General features: G+C 38.4%; 2 protein-coding genes across 2 annotated transcripts in view; one reads left to right on the forward strand and one right to left on the reverse strand.

Moving 5' to 3' along the window:
* The window catches only part of LOC114668170 (oocyte zinc finger protein XlCOF6-like), a 93,316-nt gene that overhangs the window by 10,049 nt on the left and 58,083 nt on the right, over nucleotides 1-25,184 (reverse strand). The gene's annotated exons all lie outside the window — the stretch shown is intronic.
* LOC114667391 (zinc finger protein 501-like) overlaps nucleotides 12,778-25,184 on the forward strand; it is a 29,680-nt gene continuing 17,273 nt past the window's right edge. The window contains exons 1-2 of the mRNA XM_028822674.2: nucleotides 12,778-12,962; nucleotides 21,429-21,790. Of these exons, the coding sequence (XP_028678507.2) occupies nucleotides 21,466-21,790 (325 nt within the window). The 5' untranslated portion in view covers nucleotides 12,778-12,962; nucleotides 21,429-21,465. The remainder of the gene's footprint in view (nucleotides 12,963-21,428; nucleotides 21,791-25,184) is intronic.

Below are 25,184 nucleotides of genomic sequence, written 5' to 3' on the forward strand. Positions count from 1 at the left end.
TTTATATTAAAAAATTAATAATGATAATAATTCTTTGCATTTATATAGCACTTTTTCTCACTACTCAAAGTGCTCAGCAATTGCAGGTTAAGGGCCATGCTCAAGGGCCCAACAGAGCAGAGTCCCTATTGTTAAAGGTAGTATATAAATACGCTACTAGATGTGTACGTTATATTTTTTTGTATTATTGTTTCGTAATGTAAAATAAATTACATGAAAATGCTGCCCTAACCAAAGCAATGCCTGAGGCATTTGGCTTGGATGCAACAATATTTAACACATTAAAACAGGCTACATTAATTGCAAAAATGAATGCATTAACTTTCACAGATCTAGTAAATATACATGCACTTATAGGTTTTAATAAACTTTAACCATTAATTGCATTACAGCTTTTTTTTGCTCTTTAAAATATTAATTTACTATATTTATACAGTTTTTTTTTAACAATGTATCATCTAGACATTCTTAACTCTTGAGGTGTAATTATAAAAATGGCTTACCATTTTAATATTGCCTTACTGGTTTTTTACCAAAACTTATACAGTATGACACACACAAAACCAAATAATATGCACAGGATAAACCTTTAAAAAAATAAAATTTATCAACTGTTCACAACATGTTTATCAAAAATATCAGGCTAACATGCTTAACAAGTTTACATGTAAAATAGACAATTTTTTCTTTTAAACTAATGAACCTATTATTTGCTAAGTTATGTCTTCTTTAAGCTGCTGTACTACACACAGACTAGCTGAATAAGAAGCTCTGAATATGCAAAGTAGTTAACTTCAGTTTCCCAGTTCGCTCATTGTCTAAAATCAGGCAAGTAGTGTTCGTTTTACTTATAGGACAAAATAAAAAGGTCCGAATTAAAGCAGCATTTCTTGTCATTTCTAGGCATTCAGTGCTCTCTGATTACAGGAAGTTTGCTGCAAGAAAGGATATGCACTTTCTCATCTTCCGTAATATTTTACGTAAAAGGAGTCTGTTAAAATGAAAATTGGCTGATTTAGATTGGTGGGTGATGGGTAATATACAAAGTAGTGTTAGAGATATGGGTGAATATAGTGCTTGAATATAGTGTTACACTTCTTTACGTTTATGATTTCATTAATCAAAGACAAGTGGTTTCCACCTTTTTGGTCCATTTCAGTCAAATCAGGAGATCATCCTGTTAACATTACATTGAAGGCCTCTTTCTTCAAGTTGAAAAATTCCCTTACAGCGCATATCCTCCAAGGTATTTTGAGGCTACAATCATGAGAGCTCCTTGCATTGCCCTTTATATCAAGGTCTTGAATGTGTTTTATTCAAACTCTACATCCCTGATGTATGCCATTCTAAACAGAGGCTTTCATGACCCTTTTGGGTCAACTACCTGAGTCCGCTCAGCACCAAGTGGTGAACAGCTGACAGCTCAGCACCTGCCTTTCTCCAAATATTGAGAACATTAGATGTCACAGCCAAAGTCAATCACTGACCATTGGCCAAAGGTATTCTTTTAGTAAATATGATTGTGACCTTGTCATCTAACACGGTGTTTGTTATAGACCATCCATAACCAGCTCAGAAATCCTATAACAATTCATCTCTCGGATTATACAGGTTATTCCTCTCAAACACATATCAAGCATCTCCACCATTAAAGTTTCTCAGCAGGTACTTGGAGACCTCTGTAGAAGTGCCATTTTAGGCACTGAATCTAAAGTTTCTAAAAAGGCCAAACACATTGGGTAGTTGTTTGGTACACTTACACAAGCAATGGTGCAAATTCTCCTCTATGCAACTCAAATTCACATTGCTGTGAGTTCCTAATCTACTAGACGGAACACAAACTGTAGGCACCCAGGTGAGGTATTGTGAGAACCCAGAAACTTTTCTGTAAAAGTTGATCGAGAATTTTGTTTTTGGAGCCACTTCTACATGCACAGATGACTCCCACTAGCTCCTACCACACACGAGCGAGGCAATGTTTCAGTTGCCAGTTTTAATCGCCAAGGTCTAGTATACTTGGATCTATAACTTACATTACAACTGCACTTCCAGTTTGTTGTGCCTTTTGATAATTGAACCTTGTAGGTTACCAACTGGTATGGATAGAGTTTCAGCCCTGTTTCCAACCACTGAAAACTGTAAGAAAAGTGGCAACTTCAGAAGCATCTGAGCCTTTACCAGTACACTTAAATGACAAAGGGCAGCCAGAGTGGCATGTGGATATAGGTTCACAAACTTTTTCTTGCAAATGTACTTATGTACAGAGCTCTTTACCAACGACAGGCTTCAAGAATTTGCATAAACATCTAACTATAATGCAAGAACAGAAAATTGCTAAACCTTTCAACATTAACATAGATAAACTCTCAAACAATATTAAACAAACACACAAAACATAATTATAGCATATTTATAAACTTCTCTTAAAAAGCACTAGACCTCCCTCTATATCCCCAACCCTAAACATTACACTTATTTTTATTTTATACTTACTTTTTCTAGACTGACTTGAAACTGGTGGCTGATCTTCCAGAGTTATAACTGATGAAATGCCCTCAGACCTCTTTGTGTCAGGTTGTAATGATTCAGACTTCTCATTGATAAAAGGCTCCGATAATGAATAGTGTCTGCTTTGAGAAGAGACTACCTCTGTCACAACTCCTCCTTGACACCAAAAATGAAGGTCATCTTCCTTTACACCCTCCACACTTTTATATTTGTGAGTCTCAATACTGACAGATTTCTCTTCAGCTTCTTCTTTAGGGACTACTGACCCCAATTCACAGTCTTCCTCCTTAATAGCCAGACTCTCCTGTTTAAGGTGGATGAACTCCCATTCACGGTCCTCCTCCTTAACATTTATGGTCCTTTTCTCAATTACATTCAAATTAGCTTCACACGTTTCCTCTTTCACATCCATGTAGACATTACCTTAAATGGCAGCTTTTTCTCTCTCTGTGGAAAGAACAGGATTTAATCCCAATAAAACTAACATTAAGTTCAAAAAAAAAAAAAAAAATTTGAAGTCCATTTTAAAAAGTAGGAAAAATATTAAGTTATCACATGTAAAACAAACTTTGGAGTGGAGTGAAGGTTCAACTGGCTGAAAGAAGACCATCTGACACAGCTGGGGTTGTAGAAGTACTCATTATTTGAATTACACATATGGTACAGTGTTGGTGGAGTCCCAGAATTGTGCCATTGGATGGATGGATGGATGGATGGATAGACAGAGATAGACATTTAATCGAGTACAGCCTTAGGTTGCATTAAGAAACTGATGCAAGTCAGTGACTTGTTTGGAACACACAGCCTGCAACAGGAGAAAATGAGCAGATGAAATAATGAGTTTGCTAATGTAGGCTGACATGTGCAAATTAATAATGCTTACCTTTGCCTTGTAACAGACTAAAACTAAGGATAAACATAGCACCGATCACCACATTACCCACTGAGCCAATCACAGTGTTGTATTGCAGTAACAAATTTTATTAAAGACCTTTTTCCCATTATACTGTACATTTCCAAGCACTTTGATCTGTTGATTTGTGGACTTCCCTTCTGCAGAAGTAAATAGCTCATCTTACAGTGTTTAAAAGTAGAAGTGCTATAAACAATGCCACCAGATTTGCTTAATGATAGCTTAATCTAAAATACACTAACTGAATTTCTATGACAACTTAGTGAAAAGAAAGTGCAGCTGTCTCTTGTTATCCCAATATAAGGTGTTCCAAAAAGAAATTGGCAGTGCACTTTCAGCTACGCAAAGCCTCCAAGGGGAAAAATGATAATGTGTACCCAACACATCTAAGGTCCCTGCAAATAAATATCCTCCAAATATCAGTAAAACTCTCTTAGTCACCTATAGAACAGTCAACCAAGGACAATTTAGAGGTTTGTACTACTGACAGACCAATTTGTGCTGGATAATCCTAAGGAGAGGGGCATTACAAAGAACATCACATTATTGGTTTTCAAACATATTCTATTTAAATTAAACAGAACCTTACCTGAAAGCAGGAGGCGAGGCTCGCCAGTGGTGTTCAATTATGAATCCATAATGGCAGGCAGATATGATCCACAACACCACCATGGTCAAGTACACACATAAAAATAGAAGTCATTAGGATTCTGGAAGAAAACCAGAGTACCTGTACAGGAACTGACATTGGTCCATCATGAGGTGCACTCACTTTTGTGTCCACAATCACACCAATTATATCACTGAATCAAGTTAAAGAAATTTTGGAGACTGACCCTTATAACTCTGTTTTCAGGTCATCAGACATGAATGTATATTCTTCTAAGCTTAATGAGCATTTTAAACAATTACGCCCGTTAAGGTTGCATGTTCTTTTTTAAAAGATTATTGTATTAATCAACGTATATCAAGGGGGTTATGTATCCAAAAAGGGCCCACTCTATTTAAGGATAATACCGAATTTGTATCTAAGTGGTGCTCTACTTCAAATAATAAAATGTCCAAGTTATGGAGTTAAGTTGATGTTTTACAGCAAGAATTTTCCAATACCTTAGACAGTACTAAGTACAATTCAGTTTTGGAAGATTGTAAAAAATGTGTTGCCGCTTTTGAATCTGATCTTAAGTCGTATAAACAAAAGAAGTTTGATAGAGATACACATGATTATACAGTACTGTGCGTTTCTTGTATAAATGACTAAAACTAAGGATAATCATAGCACAGATCACCATATTACCCAATGAGCCAATCACAGTGTTGTATGGTAGTAACAAATGCTCTGGTGGTGCACATCTCCGATATTCTAAATCTGAAAAAAAATTACATTCTTCACCTGATTTCTCTACTCCTTTATCACCTTCTTTGCTTTCTTCTACAAATTCTAATGTAGCCCACATGCCCACAATCTCTTTTTTAGACGAACAAACCTTAAAGTCAGGCAGACCTTATCGTATGCCCACCACTTACCACCCCGAAAGTCACACATGGAAGAAACAAGTCAGATTCTGATAACTAATATCTCTTCAAAAATTCTTACTATCCATCAAGTTTCTATTTTGTCTTGTGGCCTTTCATTTGTACACACTTTCAAATATCAACCTTTTAATACTTGAGTTGAAAAGTTTAAGATATATAACAAAATCTGTCTCTGTGCTTTCTTTAAAGATCACAGTACTACGCAACAGATGGGACTTTCTTCTAAATCTACATTTATGCTTCCAGGTCCTGTAAGCTCAGAAATTGACACATTTTATTGCTTAGTTATCAGAAATGTGCAAAATATAGAAAGTACTAAACACAAACCATTTACGAACATTTCCAGAGAGGAAAGGAATTCACTAACTGAATAAAAAAAAATGATCCTAATACACTGGAACCTCAGTTCACGAACGTCTCGGTAAACGTACAAATCGGCTTACGACCAAAAAGTTTGCCAAACTTTTGCCTCGGTTCACGACCATACACTCCGTATATGAACAAGCCAGTTTCCCTTTCAGTTTGCGCGCGCCGATGATTTCCGCACATGTTGCATTGTTCTCGGTCAGACGTGCGTGCTTGCACGTGTGTGCGTGCTTTCGCTGTGAACTCTTTGTGCTCTATTTCATTTTCCTTCCGGTATGTACGCGCCAATTACTATATTTAAGCACATGTTCAGCCTCTCCCTGTTCATTGTTCTCGGTCAGACATGCGTGCTTTACCTGTGAACTCTTTGTGCTCTACAGTATTTCGTGTGCTTTTGCACTTAACCATGGCTTCTAAGCACTGTAACCTCCTCTCCACCCAGTTCCTCCTCACTTCATGCCAGAACTCGACTCATGCAAGGTTAGTTCTCTTGGTGGTTTATGGTTAGTTTTTGTATTACGGATTTTTCAAATGTTCCTTTTTATCCCCCTGTGCTTAAAACTCATTAAAAAAAGTATTTATACAGTGATCGGGTTGTAAGGCTATAGCGTGAACTCTTGCAATGTTAGTTTTCTCTGTTGTTCAAGGTTTTCTCAGTGTTATTCAATGTTTTTACATTTAGTTTACCATTACGATGTGCATTCTATGGTGTAATTAACTATATTTGTGCTTAAAAATCTTTAAAAAAATATATTTACATACAGTTCGTACGGTCTGGAATGGATAAATTGTATTTACATACAATTCTATGGGGGAAATTACTTCGGTTCACAACCAAATCGGTTTACGACCAGAGTTTTGGAACGAATTATGGTCGTGAACCGAGGTTCCACTGTACTATGATACTGCCAGCTGATGAGGGGGGTGTGATAGTGTTTATGGATACATCCCTCTATGTACGGGGGGACTTAGACAATTAAATGACACTTACTTAAAAGAGATCCTACTCCCCATATTGCCTCTCTGATTGATTCTGTGATTAATCAAGCTGTGATATCAAACACTATTACAGAAAAGAATGCAAAATTTCTATGCAATATACAGTATATTCTTGTATTCCATTTTTTTTTTTATCTGTTACCAAAAATGCATAAAAATCTGGAGAATCCGCCAGGTCGTCCTATAGTTTCTGCTGTAATTCTATTGTACAACCATTAACTCAATTTATTGACTTTTATATTTCACTGTTTTTACCATTGTCACATTCCTATGTTAAAGATTCTATGCACTTTACACATCTGCTACAGGATACTAGGTATGAGGATGGCTTTATTATGGCCATGATGAACATTACTTCTCTTTATACTAATATGCCTCAGGATGATGCTCTAAACATAATTCAAAATACTTTATCACAATTTTCGGCGTACCAATGCATTCCGATTGATTTTATTACGCAACTTTCACATATTGCTTTAGGTTGGAACTTTTTTGTATTTAATAATAATTTTTATCATCAACACAAAGGAGTTGCAATGGGAATAGCCTTTAGCCTTAGTATTGCCAATTTTTATGTGTCTGCCTTTGAAAAACAATTACTTTTTTCTATGGAGAATTTTTTTTGATCACTTAGTGATGTGGCTTTGTTACATTGACGATATTTCTCTCGTTTGGAAGGACACTTTTGAAGAATTACAATGTTTCTTCAAATATATTAATAATTGTAATCCTAATCTATCTTTCACATTTAATCATAGAGTCACTTCTATTTCCTTTATAGACATAAATATATATGTTCGAAATAACTCATTTCAATTTTCTTTACACTGGAAACCAACTTATCGTAACACATTACTACATACTTCTAATTTTCACCCCAGATCCCTGATCAATAATTTACCCGTATCTCAGATTTTTCATACTCGTATCTGCTCAGAACAGGACAATTTTATTTATCGCTCTAGGGATATGAAAGCTCAATTTTGACACAGAGGATACTCTAAAACCTGCGTCAAAAGTGTATTCAAACATGCTTTTCACACTAATGAGAGTTATTATTCACATCAGAGAAGAAACCTGTGGTTACCAATAGGATAGCGTCAGGGCCGGATTTATATGAAAAGAGGCCCTAGGCTATTCCACTTATGAGGCCCTTTCACCTTCCATTTTTAAGTTTGTAAATTACATGAGAGGTAATAAAATTTTGCTAACAATTTGAATGTAGGCCCCAGGCTGAAGCCTAGTTAGCCTATAGGAAAATCCGGCCCTGGATAGCGTGTAATCTTACATACTCCTACTATGCTAATCAGATTAGACATATCATCTTAAAACATTGGCATATTTATATTATATATATTCTTATCAGGTTCTGCGTACTTTATCTTTTGGTCACAATTACACCAAGCCAAATTAGATCTGCCAGTCCACTAAACTTGCTCATCTTTAAACGTTAGCCTGCAGGGAGAGCTATTTAAAAGAGTAGATAAGTGTAAACAGGATCAGTGGTAGCCCAAGAGAAGATACGCGAATTAGATGTCGGGATAACCCTTAGGGCCCGTTTACACTTCACCCTCAGAACGCGTGGCGGCCATGATGCGGGGGGCGCTGTGTGCTAAAAGTTGGAATGTGACGTCAGAGTCTGTTTACGATCTACTTGTGACAGAAAGCCGCTTTGCGGATCCTACGAGATCGGTGGGCGCGCTTCGATATTTGATCAATGGTTCGATGTGGTTATGCAAAATGCCGACATACAAATGTATTCATGGTGCTTTTATATTCAAGCGTCGCATATTCCCGATCGTAATGACACGATACGTTTAAAAAGTCTCACATACCGTCTTCTATGCTGTCTTTTTTTCTAGGGCTTCCTCTGCTCCTGACAGCAGCGAATCGCCAGCAATAGATCGCCAAACTGAGCACATTAAATGTATGATATTCCAACTCTCTGCACATTTAGAATCCTTAGATTTATAGTTGATATCACTTTCATGATGAACAGCATTAAAGTATGTATATTACATTTTACAGATAAATCGGTAATTCTGTTTAAATAATGAATACTGTTAATAATTACACACATGGGGTGACACAGTGGCTCATCGTTAGCGCTGCTGTCTTGCAGGGAGTCACGTCGCTGATATTACCTGCCTGGAGTTTACGTTTTCCTGCTGGGTTTCCTCAGTGTGCTCCAGTTTCCTTACAAAGATATGCCGATTTGAGGAGTTGGTGCCGCTAAAATGACGCTAGTGTATGTGTGTGCTTGTATTCATCTTGTGATGAGTCGAGGCATCTTCCAGGGATTGTTTCTCACTCGTGCCCAATGCTTGCTGGAATGGACACATCCCTGGATTTAATCAATAAACATCCTTTTCAGAGATATTGCGGTAAGGTGTCATTGGAATTTATTGGTTGTTAGGCAATTCACAGCACAGAGAAGCCGAACATGTTCTCACCGTGATAATATCTCGTACTGCCACCCGGCGGATTCCTCCAGATTTACGTAAAGTACGCGCAAAAGTATAAACACTACAACGCTTGCGTAGCAGGAGCGTCCGCTGCAGCATGCGTCGCGTGAAATATAAACCCGGCCTTAGAGTGCAGTTTTCCCACATAGAGGTGGGAAATGAGGAAGAGTAAGAAGAACGAAAAAAAAAGTGTCCTTTGTTTTCCCCTTTTTCTTATTCTTCTTTCTCTTTTCCTACCTCTGTCTGGGGTCAATATACCTGATAAACCTTCTCCGTTCACCTCAGTCTTGAATCTCCTTCCCACATGGCACACATAAAAACTCCATACAGCCCCATGAATCGGCTAAGGTTCAGATTCAGTCAACTGCGAGCAGCAACACTAACCACAAATTTATTAACATTCATAAATCTCATTAACAATAATTTTTGGCCTCGACTTAGTGTCCTGAAGCATAGGATCGTGCCACCTTTGACACAGCCTGAAGAAAGGTATGTGCTGTCTAAACTGAATTACTGGCAGCGATACTTTATAAAAGCACTCTTACCGACGACGATGATGTCCAAACTTTCTCAGTTAATACTCGGTTTACACTTCTATAGACAAGATAAAGGAGCAATAGGGTTATGGCGTCAGAATTTTCTCTCACTATGTGTTTGTACACGTTCTCAGCTCGTATCCTCCCCGACTCTTCTCCACACTCATTTGCTTAAGTTCGTTTTTCTCTTTTAGTAATCAAATGTGTAAAGCCCGACTCTTCATTGCTGTTTCAGCAGCCTACCAGTCACCAACTCCTCGATTGCCTTTGAACTGGAAACCGCGTATTGATAAAGGAGAAAGAAAGGTACAAATCAAAGCGCGTTGTATGCAGAATCTCCACCTCCACAAGTTCGGCGATTCCAGAAGGCCAAGCCCGAGGGAAGATGCAGAACGTAATGAAGGGGAGGTGGTGTGCCTGGGCGCTTTATAGTATAAATTGCACTCAAAACGAAAACTGAACTGGAGACACGGGTACAAATGAAAAGCAAAGGTCACAATGGTAGCGGGCTGGTGGACACCAAAGCACTGCTCGTCACTGATTCAAGTCACAGGTAATAACAGTGAATGAAAACTCACAAATCCATAAAGAGGCGTTCCCAAACTTTGAACACTTATATGCTGTCCGTCGGTGATGAGATTATGTGTTAAGTCGTTCACACGTCTGCCTCGGCTCACTTGTAAACATTCGACAATATCCTTTCCTCTTGTGCACTGCCCAATGCAGAGGCAGCACGGCTCCAGTTCCGTCGCTCTGAATGACGTAACACGTCAGTCTGTTACAAGAATACGGGACGGTTTGCTAAAAAAGTTGAATGCAACGTTAAGAAGAGCATTTAAAATGTCGGGAACGCTAGATACGTTTAGTGACAGTACTGCCTCTGTTGTTATAAACAAACCACTTATTTGGTTAAGGCATTAATTGCTTATACACCTGTATAACGTCGCGAAGAAACCAGACGGAATGACAATAAAACTGAACACTAAGGTGCTCTGAGTAATTACGAAAGATCGAGTATCTATCTCATATGTCGAACTTTAATCACTACACACTTTGCAGCAGTAATGAGCCTTTTTTAAATATAATTTTCGCACGGATTACACTTTAATAGCACCCACGTATCTTTACTAGTGAATTTTTCTAATCATTCATTAAATAGACTGAACAGACTTCCCGTTTTATGTCATTTGTCCCGTAAATTAAAAATAATGACCAGTTTTAAATCGATTAAATTCCAAGGGGAATATCCTGTTCTCATCTACGTATTCATCTTTTAAAGAGGAGTAGCAGCGGAAAAGACCAAGTAGATATTAAAATGGCCGTTAATAGCATTTTCGATTTCAGCCAATCATATATTAAATTTGCGCACGTCAGTCACTGATCAGCCAATCGCAAATTTAAACGTCGCGGTCAATCACCGTTTTATTCAACAAATCGCTAAACGGTGTTATTTGTCATTCATCGGCCACTTTAGCCAATTGCCTTTTGGATACGTAAAAAGAAAGGTGGGTGTAATTTCTAAAGGTGGACGGCCAAGATAAAGTGACTGTAAGAGACGGAGTGTATATTCATAAAATACCTCTCCGACGATAGTCTACTAGTGTCAATATGTTACACTATAGTACTTTGTCGAGTGCATTATTAAGACTGCAGTGTATTTTTACCACAGTCATTTATGAAGTAGCAGTTCTGAAAAAATAATAATACAAGTTTGCATATGAGATATTTATCGTTACTGAACAACGTCTGAAGAAAATTTAAATGAACATAGCCCCTTCTTGCCTGCAGATCACAATCTGTTCTTTGTTTGCTGATGTCAGTCAAATATTCTTCGGTCTTCATGTCTGTTCTCAATATACCAGCAGCTCCAGTGAGTTTCTTGCCTGTGAATCACTTATTTAAGTTTGTTTTTTAGCTGTATTATGATTACAGATTATTACAAATCACATACTTGACACTCTCACGTTCAGGTATCAGGGAATATAAAACGTTAAGAAAGCTGGCAATAAAATTGTGACTTTAAAGAATCCATTGGCTGTCTCTATGTTATCAATGTTAAATGTAAGAAACACAGTTGTCATAGTGCTAATAGTCACTGTTATATCTATGGACAATAATATTGTACCAATAAAAAGGAAGAAGACGGAGACAGGTTCAAGGTAATAAACTTTAACAGGTCCCTTTTTTTAGATTACACGTTGCACAGTCTTATATTTTATGTCACTTCCTTTAAGCTCCCCAATACCCATAATTCCATATCACTATGGAATCTACAAAGGTCCAGACTACAATATACTACAGTCACCTTTCAATTATTATTTTTACAATGAAGTTTACTATGTTAAACGATCTGTGAAGAGCAAATATTATGCCTTCAAAAGACTAATAATTTTGCAGTTTTTGTGACTGTGCACCTGTTAATCAGGGTATTCAATTATTTGACTTAATTGGACCTTTATTACTTTTGGGATTTTAAATACCTCTTTAAGATCGTCAAATATGTGTTTATTATAATACATATTACTTATGCTAAAGTTACATTTAGAGATTAAAACATGACAGATGTTTGTTCATATCTCATTGAGCCTCCATTTGACTCCATCAGGTCCTAGTGGTGTGCTGAACACATCAGCCTGTCTTTAGTGTCTCTGAGACTGGAGGAGGTCAGTAGTCCAACTGTACAGCAGGCACTGATGGGCATCAGCATCACGACTGGTAACAAGATAGAGATGACAGATATTTGAGCTGGACATAATCCTATATGAGTATCCAAGCACAGAGTTAATAGGGAACCAAACTACTGGCGGTGATCTACTAGCATTCCACTGAGCACCGGAGAGGGGGTGGGTATGGGTGGATGTTGCTCGTGAAACTTGCTTTGCGGCGTTTGAAGATTTGCCAGCACCGCTGAGTGCCGGACCACTTCAAGCACTGAATATGCATCAATTACTACAGCGAAAATGATTATTAATACAAACGTGAATACAACATATATTAATATTTATACAAACGTACAATCACAACAAAGAAACAAAAAGTTATTTGAAAAACACGAAGAAAACTTAGCAATTGCAAATTTCATACGTTTTAATTTAGAAGCAAACTTACTTCCATTGTCAGAAATAACAAACAATTCGTTTCGTCGCTTCTTCTTTGGTCTAATAGAGTTTCTTCGCTGCTACTATTTCAAAAGAAACTCTATGAGGCGGAACCTCAAAGCGGTAGGGATCACTAACTGTGAAAAGATTGGTGGAAGTTACACTTGATAGACAACTTCAAACGTTGAGTGAGTTTTTGATTGTCACACTTTAACAACAATCTCATTCGTTGAAATTCTGAATTAGCCAATACTATCCACTTCCATTTACAGTTATCCCGCCTTCAGATCTGCCCATAATGTCTCCGGTCTGCAGAAATACCCTTCTCGAAAAGACTGGCTTTACAAGGGTTATTGTAAACTAGAGCGAGCGACCGCGCATGCACGTAAACTGAGTTCAACAGGCGCGTTATTTTACGTCATCAAGAGCGACGATAACTGATATTAGCGACTTGGAGAGCATTTCGCGTTCCTAAACGTAGGCCTAATTGATTCTTTCTACGCTCTTGCCATCGCATTATTATATTGCACAGAAACAGAAGGTAAGTGATCCGAGTTCGGGTCCTTTATTTTATGGAATAGGACTTGTCATTCGTTTCAGGCAGGCTAATGCGACTTCACTAAAACTCAAGCGAAGTAAATCACTGGACTGTGCTCGAGTTAAATGTTCTGCGTCGCGCATGAATTGTCATTTATTTACATCTGTGCTGCTCTTCACGTGCTCGAGTTCCACATATATTTTAAAGCCCTTAGACACACCTCCTCCGATTAATATTCATTCTCAACCACGTAGTATTCAATCGCTGTTTTCTGGTATTTGCCAAATACTTTCAGCTCTAGAAATAGGCAACTTCACTTTTTTAAAGAGTTAAACAGCTAAACTGACACAGAGTTCATTGAAAGTACAACTATTGTGATACAATTACACAAATCGGTAAAAAAAAATGCTCATCTATTGAGTATAACAGGTGTATTTAGACTCTTTCCATTAAACAACATGAGAATTTGTGCGAGCCATGTAGTGCAGAGTATTTTTTATATTTTAAAATTAAATGCTTTGTTCATTTTAGAAATACTGTATATAACCAATCTTGATGAGTTCTTGTGTTTTTTATAGGCAGGACGAAAAATAAAAAAAATAACACATACTATTTAAATTAAGGTTAAATTAATTGAGTTTGAAAAGTCATAACAAATTAATAGTTTTACTTTTTTGTGGCATTGCAAAGTTTTTAGTACAGTTGAGTTAATTAATAAATTAGGCCATATAAGCCAGTATTAATTAGGTTATTCTTTTGGAGAGCTTTGTCTTATACATTTAAGATTCACATGTACAGTAGTAGTACAATTTCTAATTATACAGTGTTCATCAGAGCTAAATGATTTACAGTATTATCAGAATTTAATATACTGTAGGATGTAGGAAGTTTTAAGAGGAAACTTCACAGTAATTTTTTTCATCAAGCCTAAGAAAAGAGGTCTACAAAAATGTATGGCAAATACACCCAGGGAAAAAAAAATACTGTATCCACTTTACAGAGTGTTTAAACATAATTTCCATCAAAAAACTCACAAAAGTGTTTTATTAACCATTTATTGGTGCATTGCTTTAGATGACAATTCTCCCATTGTTTTTTTTTTTTTTATCAATAACAAAATCTGGAGTGGTTTCCCCTTGACTTTCTTGTATATTCAGATATGGGGATGGATGTTTGAGGAGTGGGGCGGCACGGTGGCGCAGTGGTAGCACTGCTGCCTCGCAGTTAGGAGACCCAGGTTCGCTTCCCGGGTCCTCCGTGCGTGGAGTTTGCATGTTCTCCCCGTGTCTGCGTGGGTTTCCTCCCACAGTCCATAGACATGCAGGTTAGGTGGAATGGCAATTCTAAATTGGCCCTAGTGTGTGCTTGGTGTGTGGGTGTGCTTATGTGTGTCTTGCGGTGGGTTGGCACCCTGCACAGGATTGTTTCCTGCCTTGTGCCCTGTGTTGGCTGGGATTGGCTTCAGCAGACCCCCGTGACCCTGTGTTCGGATTCAGCGGGTTAGAAAATGGATTGATGGATGGATGGATGTTTGAGGAGTAAACCGCAAGACAATGATTGTATTTTATATTATGTACATACAAGAACCATGAACAATAAATCAAATCAAATTAATATCTTTTTCTTCTTTCGGTTGCTCCCTTTAGGGGTTAACACAGAGCCACCTCTTCCCGTATTCTGTATCTTGCTCTGTCACACCCACCACCTTCATGTCCACTCTCACCACATCCATAAACCTTCTCTTAGGCCTTCATCTTTTCCTCTTCCTTGGCAGCTCTATCCTTAACATCCATCTCACAATATACTCCGCATCTCTCCTCTGCACATGACAAAACCAACACAATCTTGCCTCTCTGACTTTGTCTCCCAGCCATCCAACTTGAGCTGACCCTCTAATGTACTAATTTCTAATCCTATCCATCCTCGTCACACTCAGTGGAAATCTTAGCATCTTTAACTCTGCCACCTCCAGCTCTGTCTCCTGCTTTCTGGTCAGTGCTACCGTCTCCCACCTATATAACATAGCTGGTCTCACTACCGTCCTGTAGACCTTCCCTTTCACTCTTGCTGATACCTGTCTGTCACAAATCACTCCTGACACTTTTCTCCACCCATTCCACTCTGCCTGCACTCTCTTTTTCACCTCTCACAATCCCCATTACTCTGTACTGTTGATCCCAGTATTTAAGCTCATCCACCTTCGCCAACTCTACTCCTTGCATCCTCACCATTCCACTGACCTCCCTCTCATTTACATACACGTAATCTGTCTTGTTCCTATTGACCTTCATTCCTCTCTTCTCTAGAGCATATCTCCACCTCTCCAGGGTCTCCTCAACCTGCTCCCTACTATCGCTACAGATCACAATGTCATCAGCAAACATCATAGTCCACGGGGACTCCTGGCTAATCTTGTCTGTCAACCTGTCCATCACCATTGCAAATAAGAAATGGCTTAGAGCTGATCCCTGATATAATCCCACCTCCACCTTGAATGCATCCGTCACTCCTACCGCAGACCTCACCACTGTCACACTTCCCTCGTACATATCCTATACAAATCTTGTGTACTTCTCTGCCACTCCTGACTTCTTCATACAATCCCACAGCTCCTCTTGAGGCACCCTGTCATATGCTTTCTCCAGGTCCACAAAGACGCAATGCAACTCCTTCTGGCCTTCTCTATACTTCTCCATCAACATCCTCAGAGCAACAAACGCATCTGTAGTGCTCTTTCTTGGCATGAAACCGTACTGCGGCTCACTAATCATCACCTCACTTCTTAACAAAGCTTCCACTACTCTTTCCCATATCTTCATGCTGTGGCTCATCAGTTTTATCCCCCTGTAGTTAATATAGTCCTGCACATCCCCCTTATTCTTAAATTTTGGCACCAGTACACTTCTTCTCCACTCCTCAGGCATCCTCTCACTTTCCAAGATTCCATTAAACAATCTGGTTAAAAATTCCACTGCCATCTCTCCTAAACACCTCCATGCTTCCATAGGTATGTCATCTGGACCAACAGCCTTTCCATTTTTCATCCTCTTCATAGCTGTCCTTACTTCCTCCTTGCTAATCCGTTGCTCTTCCTGATTCACTATCTCCACATCATCCAACCTCTTCTCTCTCTCGTTTTCTTCATTCATCAGCCTCTCAGAGTACTCTTTCTATCTGCCCAACACACTTTCCTCGATTTTGAGTATGTTTCCATCTTTATCCTTTATTACCCTAACCTGCTGCACATCTTTGCCAGCTCGGTCCCTCTGTCTAGCCCATCGGTCCTTTTCTCCCTCCTTAGTTTGCAGCCTCTCATACAACTCATCATACACCTTTTCTTTAGTCTTCGCCACCTCTCTTATCTCCTTGTATTCTTGTCTACTTTCTGCATCTCTCTGACTATCCCATTTCTTCTTTGCCATCTTCTTCCTCTGTATACTATCCTGTATTTCCCCATTCCACCATCAGGTTTCCTTTTCCTCCTTCTTCTGTCCAGATGTCACGCCAAGCACCATTCTTGCTGTCACCCTTACTACTTCTGCTGTAGTTTCCCAGCTGTCTGTTAACTCTTCACTACCACCCAGTGCCTGTCTTACCTTCTCTCTAAACTCAACCTTGCAGTCTTCCTTTGTCAAATTCCACTATTTGATCCTTGACTCTGCCCTCACTCTCTTCCTCTTCTTGATCTCCAACGTCATCCTACAGACCACCATCCTATGCTGCTTAACTACACTTTCCCCTGCCACCACTTTGCAGTCTTCAATCTCCTTCAGATTGACTCTTCTGCATAGGATGTAATCTACCTGTGTGCATCTTCCTCCACTTTTGTACGTATCTCTATGTTCCTCCCTCTTCTTAAAATACGTATTCACCACAGCCAAGTCCATCCTTTTGTCAAAATCCACTATCATCTGACCTTTTTCATTCCTCTCCTTGACACCATACCTACCCATCACCTCCTCATCTTCTCTGTTCCCTTCACCATCCTGTCCATTGAAATCCACTTTCTGTCCCTTGGGTATGCTGTTCATCACTTCATCCAGCTCACTCCAAAAATCTTCTTTCTCCTCCATCACGCACCCATTTTGCGGTGCATATGCACTAACAACATTCATCATCACACCTCAGATTTCCAGCTTCATAATCATTACTCTGTCTGACACTCTTTTCACCTCCAAAACACTCTTGACATAATTCATAATAATAAATAAATTATTTATTAATAATAATAAATTAATAATATATTGAACAATTATTCTAAAAGTAAAGTTGAATAAATTGGATTTTGCCGCTGCATGAATAAAAGGTAAAGTACCATTTCTGGTTAACGGAAATGGAAAAGTTGATAGAAATCTACATTGTGTACCTAATACTTGTATGCAAATTTTGGTTGACCCAAGTCAGGGGTCCTCAATCACAGTCCTGGAGGGCCGCAGTAGCTGCAAGTTTTTGTTCTAACCTGGTTGCTTAATTAGAAAGCAATTCTTGCCAATAATTTAATTTCATGGCTTGTCAGTGCTTTAACTCTGCTATGTCAGGTAATTCTCATATCCTGGATTTTCTTCCACTTTCTAAGGATATCATCCAAATGATTTGAAGGCTAAAATGGACGAGTAATTCTCAGTCCTTCACTTTTTTCTCTTCACTTTCCTTCCAAGTATTTAATTAAACCCAATAGTGCATGATAAGTACACACAGGTGTAAATGGTAACAAGCTAAATGGAGAAATGCTGGTCTTTTTTCTCATTTGCATGTTATTGCTAATTAGGAACAATTAAAAACTAAGAATACAGCTGTTTAAGACTAAAATAAGTAATAAGGGTTCAAAATCTTAATGAGCGAGACAACTAAAGTGAAGCTGAAGTGTTACTTGAGCAATAAGTGCTTCTTAATAAGCAACTGGGGTGGAGCAAAAACCTGCAGCCACTGTGGCCCTCCAGGACCGTGATTGAGGACCCCTGACCTAAGTGAAAGCGTACTCAGGTTATCGTGTTTACACACACTTACACACACACACACAGACACACAGAATGACATAATTCCTAAAATGTTATTTTCCAACTCAGGGAGGTCTAAAATGTCGAGATTTATCAAAATCTCGAAATGGAATTTTTAGAGGACTCCAATACTTTCCTTATACTTCGTATACGAGAAAGTCAGAGAGGTCTAAAATGGTGAGATTCATCAAAATCTCGACATTGAATCTCTGGACGATTACAATACTTCCCCTATACTTCGTATACAAGAAAGTAAAAGGTCCAATTTAAATGACAGTATTTCCTTTGTTGTCACTGGAGGATCAGTTTTATGAATTCATAAGCACCTTCTAAAAATTGTTACGCTTATTTTCCTATAACTGTTAACTGAATTTATAGATAATTAACTGTTTAATGAAAAAGTGTCCAGTCATGTGATTTCCTTTAATTAAAGAGAAAAAAGTATATAGATAGAGCAATATACATTTTTAGATTCTCTTATTCAATAGACATTGACAAAGTAATGGTCAGAATAACAATCACATGTTTTTTCTTATTATCTAGTGAACCACTAAAATGTTGTTAGCAATCATGTCTCATTGGTGATTTGTTCATTGTCCCAGAGGAAAAAGCCTTGTGGAGCATAATTGCATCAGTTAAGTAAAAGCCAGCTCATCAAAACTTGTTTATAGGTTTCATACAATTTTATGGGTGTCTTAATAATTTTGCAGACATCTAATAACAGAAACTGTAATCTTTCATCTTTGCTAAAACAAATAAATAAATAGGTTATGCAGTTACATTTACTGGATTGTTTTGAACTAATGTTTTTAGTCCACATTTCCATGTTCTTTTTTCCTCAATAAATCATCACCCACCACCGTTATTGACATTATTGAACATTGCTACCTACCCAAGTGTGAATTGCTGTTTCTCTACTCCAGACAAGTAGAAAATAACATCTGAAATAGCTCTAGGCTTATAATCACTCACATTGTGTCATTACATGTGTTGAAAACAATAATAGACAAATCTGGAAAACTATTATCACTCCAATTATTTCAATCTGGTTATAAACTAATATAAACTCACTTGAAATGGAATTACAATGAATCGAAGAGTATTGGCTTTTACAGATTAGTAAGTTTTTTGGGTACCCATCTTGCGTAAACTTCATGCTACTCCAAGCCATCATGCACTATGGGATGTGCAGATCCATAGCTGGTATCCAAATGTGCAGCAACAGCGGACATCATAATTCGTTAGTCTTCTTTGATGAAGGCATTTACCATGTCAAAGTGGGATTGTGTATGCAATGTTGATTGTCAGCCAGATCAAGCTTAGTTGGTTACATTTGTTCATCTCGATTTATACATTTCTACTGTGACAAATGGCAGGGTCCCATGCCCGGCCGGGATGCCCCTTCACTATATATTTAGGGGGAGCAGCCCTGGATGGTGCAATACTTCCCCCTGGATGCTGGATGGCTGCCCCCCTGGGTTGGAGCGGTGCCTCAGCCTCCTGCAGGGCTCCATGGGAGATGGAGTTCTCCACAGCCTGGTTGGGATCTGGGGTGGCCACCAGGGGCCGCTGCATGAGCTCTTGAGTCCAATTGGACAAATCTTCAGCCTCACCCGGGAATGCAGCCCGAAACATGTGATCAAGCACCTGGAGCACTTCCAGGTGGGGCATAAAAGGAGCCAGCAACCACCACTCAAAGGCCAGAGTTGGGAGGAGTAGGACAAAGCTTGTGGAGGAGTGTGGTGATTTACGTTTGTGTGTTTGGGACTGTGTTGTGCCTGTGGGGATTATGGGGAAGACGTGCCCCACAGGTGAAGAGAAATAAAAGTCTTGTGATTTTATACGTGCCTCCCATGTCTAATCTGTGTCGGTTTGGGTGCTTATATAGCGCCTTGTTACACTACCCTTTCATAAACCTTTTCGTTGGGTCATGCTGTTTTCACTTTCGCACTGAACCAACATCGTTCAGTGAATTTCAGTAAGTTTCACTTCTTCTTCCAAAAGATATCACACTATGGACACATTGATCAACAAAGGTGCAATCCTGCAGTGGAGTGTACATGTTCGTTTGCTCTTGGCTTTAATCAGGCTTATAGCAGAGCGTTGCGTTGTGCATAACCAAACTTCCTATAAGCAATCACAAATGTGTTGTTGGCCGCTTGTTTTCAAATTGCCTTTTTGATTTTCCCTTGTATTAGGAAGACTAAAATCAAACAAATTAGTGAGACTGGATAACACGTATAGCAAATATTTTCCTGTTATTTACAAAGTGTGACTGGGCAGATCCAAGTAACAATAGGCCACTAAGCTTAAAATGCACTATATGTAAAGTAATTGAAGGAATTATTAAGGAAAAGATCAAGCATTACATGGCCAGAGCAATTGCGTTAGTAATTAGTGTGCATGGGTTCAGAAAGGGGAGGTTGTGTTTCACTAATATGGTGGAACACTGTGAGGAAACAGCAAAAAAATATAATCAGAGAGGTTCATAAAAAATGATCTTGATTTTCAAATATTTTGAAATAGGACTCGTATCATTTGGCTGCTTTCCAGACAGATTTATTTACAAACCTTCTATTGTCCTGAGGTGGTTCGTCATGTGGTGGGTGTGGCAACACACTGTATCAGTGAAGGCTCCCAACCTATTGATGCCTCTGTTATACATGACTCTCCATGTCTATTAAAACTGTGGTGTCAAAACTGCTGGTATGGGTCTTTATATTAGAAAGGAAGTGGATTACGGGGGGGTTGGAGAACATTACACTGATGAACAAAACGTACGTAATGTTGCTGGTGTACTGGATATTTTACTACACCTGCTTACTCAGCAAGCAGTTGTACATTTTAGTTTTTTGATTTAAAAAGGAAAGTTTTCAGAAATTAACAGTACAATCCAGATATTATTAGGTTTCAGGACTACACTGGGTACTGTTTCTACTTTTTGTGTTGTTTGATTTTTGACAGTTGTGCCATTTTTCCATTCTTGTTGGTCTGTAATCTTTACTCCATAAAGTACTTTATGATGGGTTATGCTGTTAGTGTCATTGTCTAAATTAATGATGTCTTAATTGTTACACCATTAATACTACTTCTTTGTTTCTACAAACTTGTCATGGAAAATCAATAAGCATATCTTAAACTTGTACATGAGGCAAATCCGGTGACCTGCTATATAGCACTTTTACTTTTGAACATAGAATGTTTAAGCCAAGTAATGGATGCTAGTGGGCCACAGCTGTGGGAGCTAGTCTTTCTCAAGCCTGTTGGTGCTTTACTTCATATTCTACATTTGTTTACATTTAATAATGTACATGAAAAGTGCTGAGTTGCTGTCAACATGCTATAGTTTGATTTCTTAACCCCTCTCACTTAATGTAAACCTTAACTGGGATAGCGCTATAAAAACAAACTGAAATATTGTTAGTTCTGTGTAGTTCTGTTTTGATGGAATTAAATTCTGTTCTTTCAACAGTCAGAAAGGAGAAGCTGCTTTTTAATTCAATATCAAGATGGAAGTGAAAGAGGAGACATGTGACAGAAATATCATGGAGATAATGAATGTAACTATCAAGGAGGAGGAGGACTGTGAATGGGAGGCAGTCCGGTCCAAACAGGATAGTCCCAACATTATGAATGAGGATTATGAACTGGTGACTTTGGGCATTAAAGAAGAGATTGAAGAGATGTCTGTCAGCATTGAGACACACAAATATAAAAGTGGGGAAACTGTCGACCTTAAGGTGAGGTGTGAATCATTACCATCTGACACAAAGAGGATTGTGGAAATTAGAACTCAGAATGATCAGCCATCACCTACACATTGGTCTGAACAAAGTAAGTGTAAAATAAGAATATCTGTAAGTTTTAGGGTTGAGGGTTTGGGTCTGAAAGGGAGGTTTCATATATTTTAAGTGAAAGTTGGAAATGTGTTGAAGTTTAAAATTTCATGGTGAAAAGTAGGGACAGTTTTTTTTTAATTATTTTTGTAAATTATGCAAGTGTATTATAAACAGTTTTTAAACGGCATGAAATCTTCTTTGTATTTATTAATGTTTTCTTAAAGGAGTAGGCTCACATGTTACATAGAGTTCAAATAAATCTTTAAATGAAGACATTAACTTCGGGACACAGGTACATTGACACAAAATCACTTTTTTTCTGTTCCCTCTGCATGAACAGATTTGCACATTTTGTGTTAGAACTTATTTTACATTTAAGAGTTTTCACTGGTTTTATAAAGTGTTTTAACAAACACTATTTTCAAAATCCATACAGCAGGAGGAGTTTTATTTGGTATGCTTGATAAACTGGTTTATTGTCTTTCATGGCAGTGTGAGTTTAAGGGGAGGCCAAATCCTGCCATTTTGTAAAAGCACGGTCTTTTGTATAAAAACTACATCGACCCTCTTGCGCCACGAGCAGTTAAGTACATGTGCTCTTTTTACATTCACTGCCAACCCTCATACAATCCAGGACAGCAGGGTACAGTTAGTCATAGCAGATCAAAAGAGAGTAGATGGAATGAAAGCAGCACAAAGTAGCGAAGAAAAAGTATGCTACATGGCATCTCTGACCAGAAAGTTCTATCCTTGACAGAAAACAGGCTTTTTAGGTTGCCAACAAAGGGTGAAATTCTGCATTCTATTTGAAATGAGAATTCAGAATTTTTAAGTTCCTAATCGGAATTTTCAACTGGAACATCCCCTTAAGTTGAATTTCCTACTCAGAAATTCGTGGCTGGTCTGTCAAGTCTGAGTTTATCCAATTTCAGATCATGATGTCAATCCTAAATGGCGATGTACACCACAAACTTTAGTGAAAGCTATAGTATGTTACTGTTTGTTAGCACTTTTGTGCTATGTTTTTGTGAAATGTTTTTCATGTTTTAGTAATAAATGGCAAAATGTAGACATGAACTGTATAATGTGTGAAGGCTGATGGCCAAAGATCAAATAAGCACTTTCACAAAAGGTGCAAGTACAATACGACAGCTTCCGTTGTGCAGTGGTTAGAACTGCCACTTTATAATCCAGAGGTCGTGAGTTTGAAACCATCTCCCCTGCAAATTTACCGTTTTCAGTAGTGAGCTACACTTATTGTTAATATTATACAATAAAAACATACATTTGATTTGTGTCTGTAACAACAACCAGTGTAAATTTATAGCACTTGTAAAAGTTAATGTTTTTTTTTTTTCACTTTTATTCTCTCAGTCACGATCACAATACAACAACCCCCCCCCCCCCAACACACATTCCCAAACCCAAGATCTGACGCGGTTACTTTTTATCTGAAACTGGGAATAACTGTAGATGTGAGTGGTGTTTTGAGACAATGGAACTGGAAATTCTGTGATCTGGAGGGATAAAAGCTGACACACAAACGCTGGTGAATCTGCCTTCTTCGTGTCTCACCGTCACTTGATTTTTTTTTATTCAGTTTTATTGAGTGTTCCTGCTCACCTGAATTAGTATGCACCTTATGGTCCATGATGTCAAAGCCCCACTGACAAAAATTAGAGACGTAGGTATATATGATATTTGGAATAACTCATTTTATGATCTGTTTAGTACATTTCGGAAAACATTGTGGCACTGATGCAACATTATTCATATTATTCGTATTCATTCACATGCCTTCTTGCGTTTGTAATCAGTGACCGCGTTTTTTTTTTCTCTCGATCTTGACCATGCAGTCGCCACATTTTGGTGCACGGTACTGTTTCTTTTGTACTCCAGGACATGCAGAGAAAAGAATAGTACAGAGAGATCAGTTCCGTGCTATATGCAGTCATCAGATTCAAATGTTAACAGTGCCCACACAACCAAAGACCGTCCTTTCTACATTTACGACATGTGTTCCTGTTGCAATGTACACACTTCTCTCTATGCTGTGGTTACTATTACACTGTAGGGACTGGGAAAACAGTGGTCTTGGAACATAAGCTTGTCAATGTTGCGTCCTGTTTTGCTTTATCCATTGCCTTTTCTTGTAAGAAGTGACTACGAAGCTCCTCTGCAAGGTGAGCCATGAACACTCTTCTTTTCTCAGTGGACCACATGCATGCCTTGTACAGTACATGTGGGTTGATCGCCGCCGAGTCAAGCGTGTTATAGCACACAGCAACCGCCCACCTGCGTGTTCCTGCTTGCACTGAATAAGCTCACGACTTCTGGTGCACGATGTCAACGCAGCACCGGGCAAAAAAGAAAGAGACAAATATATGTGACATTTTGAAGAAATAATTTTTATGACCTGAATAGTACCAATCAGAAAACATTGTTGCACTGATGCAATATTATTTGAAAACGAACAGCGTTAGATCAGCTGTAAATGTATGGTATTTGTACAAGTTAGCTTTTTTTCAGTTTTATTCTCTCAGTCACGTTCACGCTCTCCCTTGCCCCCCACCCCACTTCTGATATGACTCTAACTAACAGCGGCAGTATAAATTCACACCAGATCTGAAGCAAATCAAAAATATGTTTTTATTGTATAATTTTAACAATAAAAGTAGCTCACTACTCAAAACGGTAAATATGCGGGGGAGATGGTTTCGAACTCACGACCTCTGGATTATAAGTCAGCAGTTCGAACCGTTGCATCACGGAAGCTGTCGTATTGTACTTGCACCTTTTTTGAAAGTGTTTATTTGATATTTGGCCATCAGCCTTCACACATTATACAGGTCATGTCTACATTTCATTATTTATTACTAAAACATGAAAAATGTTTCTGTTTTAACAATGTGTTTACATAGATTGTTGTAGACACAAAACACACATCAAATTATTTCCCCTTACAGTTCTGGGTAGCTCAATTCCAGATAATCAATCAAGGCAGGAACTGGGAGAACTTCTTGCCCGTTTTGAGGTGGTGGGGGGATGGTATAGCAGGCTGCTTGCTGCTTGGGCTTATCGACACATTTACAAGACAAAAGAGGCTGATGGAGAGGTGTGAAGGGATTTAAGGTGGGCTGGATTTACGAGTTTTTTCGTTGGCTCTGGTAATTCTAGTGTTAAATTAATCGTACCCACTGTACTGTCCATCCTCTATCTGTGGACATGTTGCTACAATGTTTGGATATGCAAAATATGGTGTAATGCGTTGTTATCAACTGCTGTCTATTCTGAATTAGCAAGCCCTCAAGAATACAATATAATAGTACAAATTACAAAGCAAAATGCAAGAATAGATTCAGATAAAGATTTGTTCAGAGTCCTGGAGA

Source organism: Erpetoichthys calabaricus, chromosome 1 (genome assembly GCF_900747795.2).
Source record: "Erpetoichthys calabaricus chromosome 1, fErpCal1.3, whole genome shotgun sequence".
In the NCBI taxonomy this organism is placed as follows: Eukaryota; Metazoa; Chordata; class Cladistia; order Polypteriformes; family Polypteridae; genus Erpetoichthys; species Erpetoichthys calabaricus.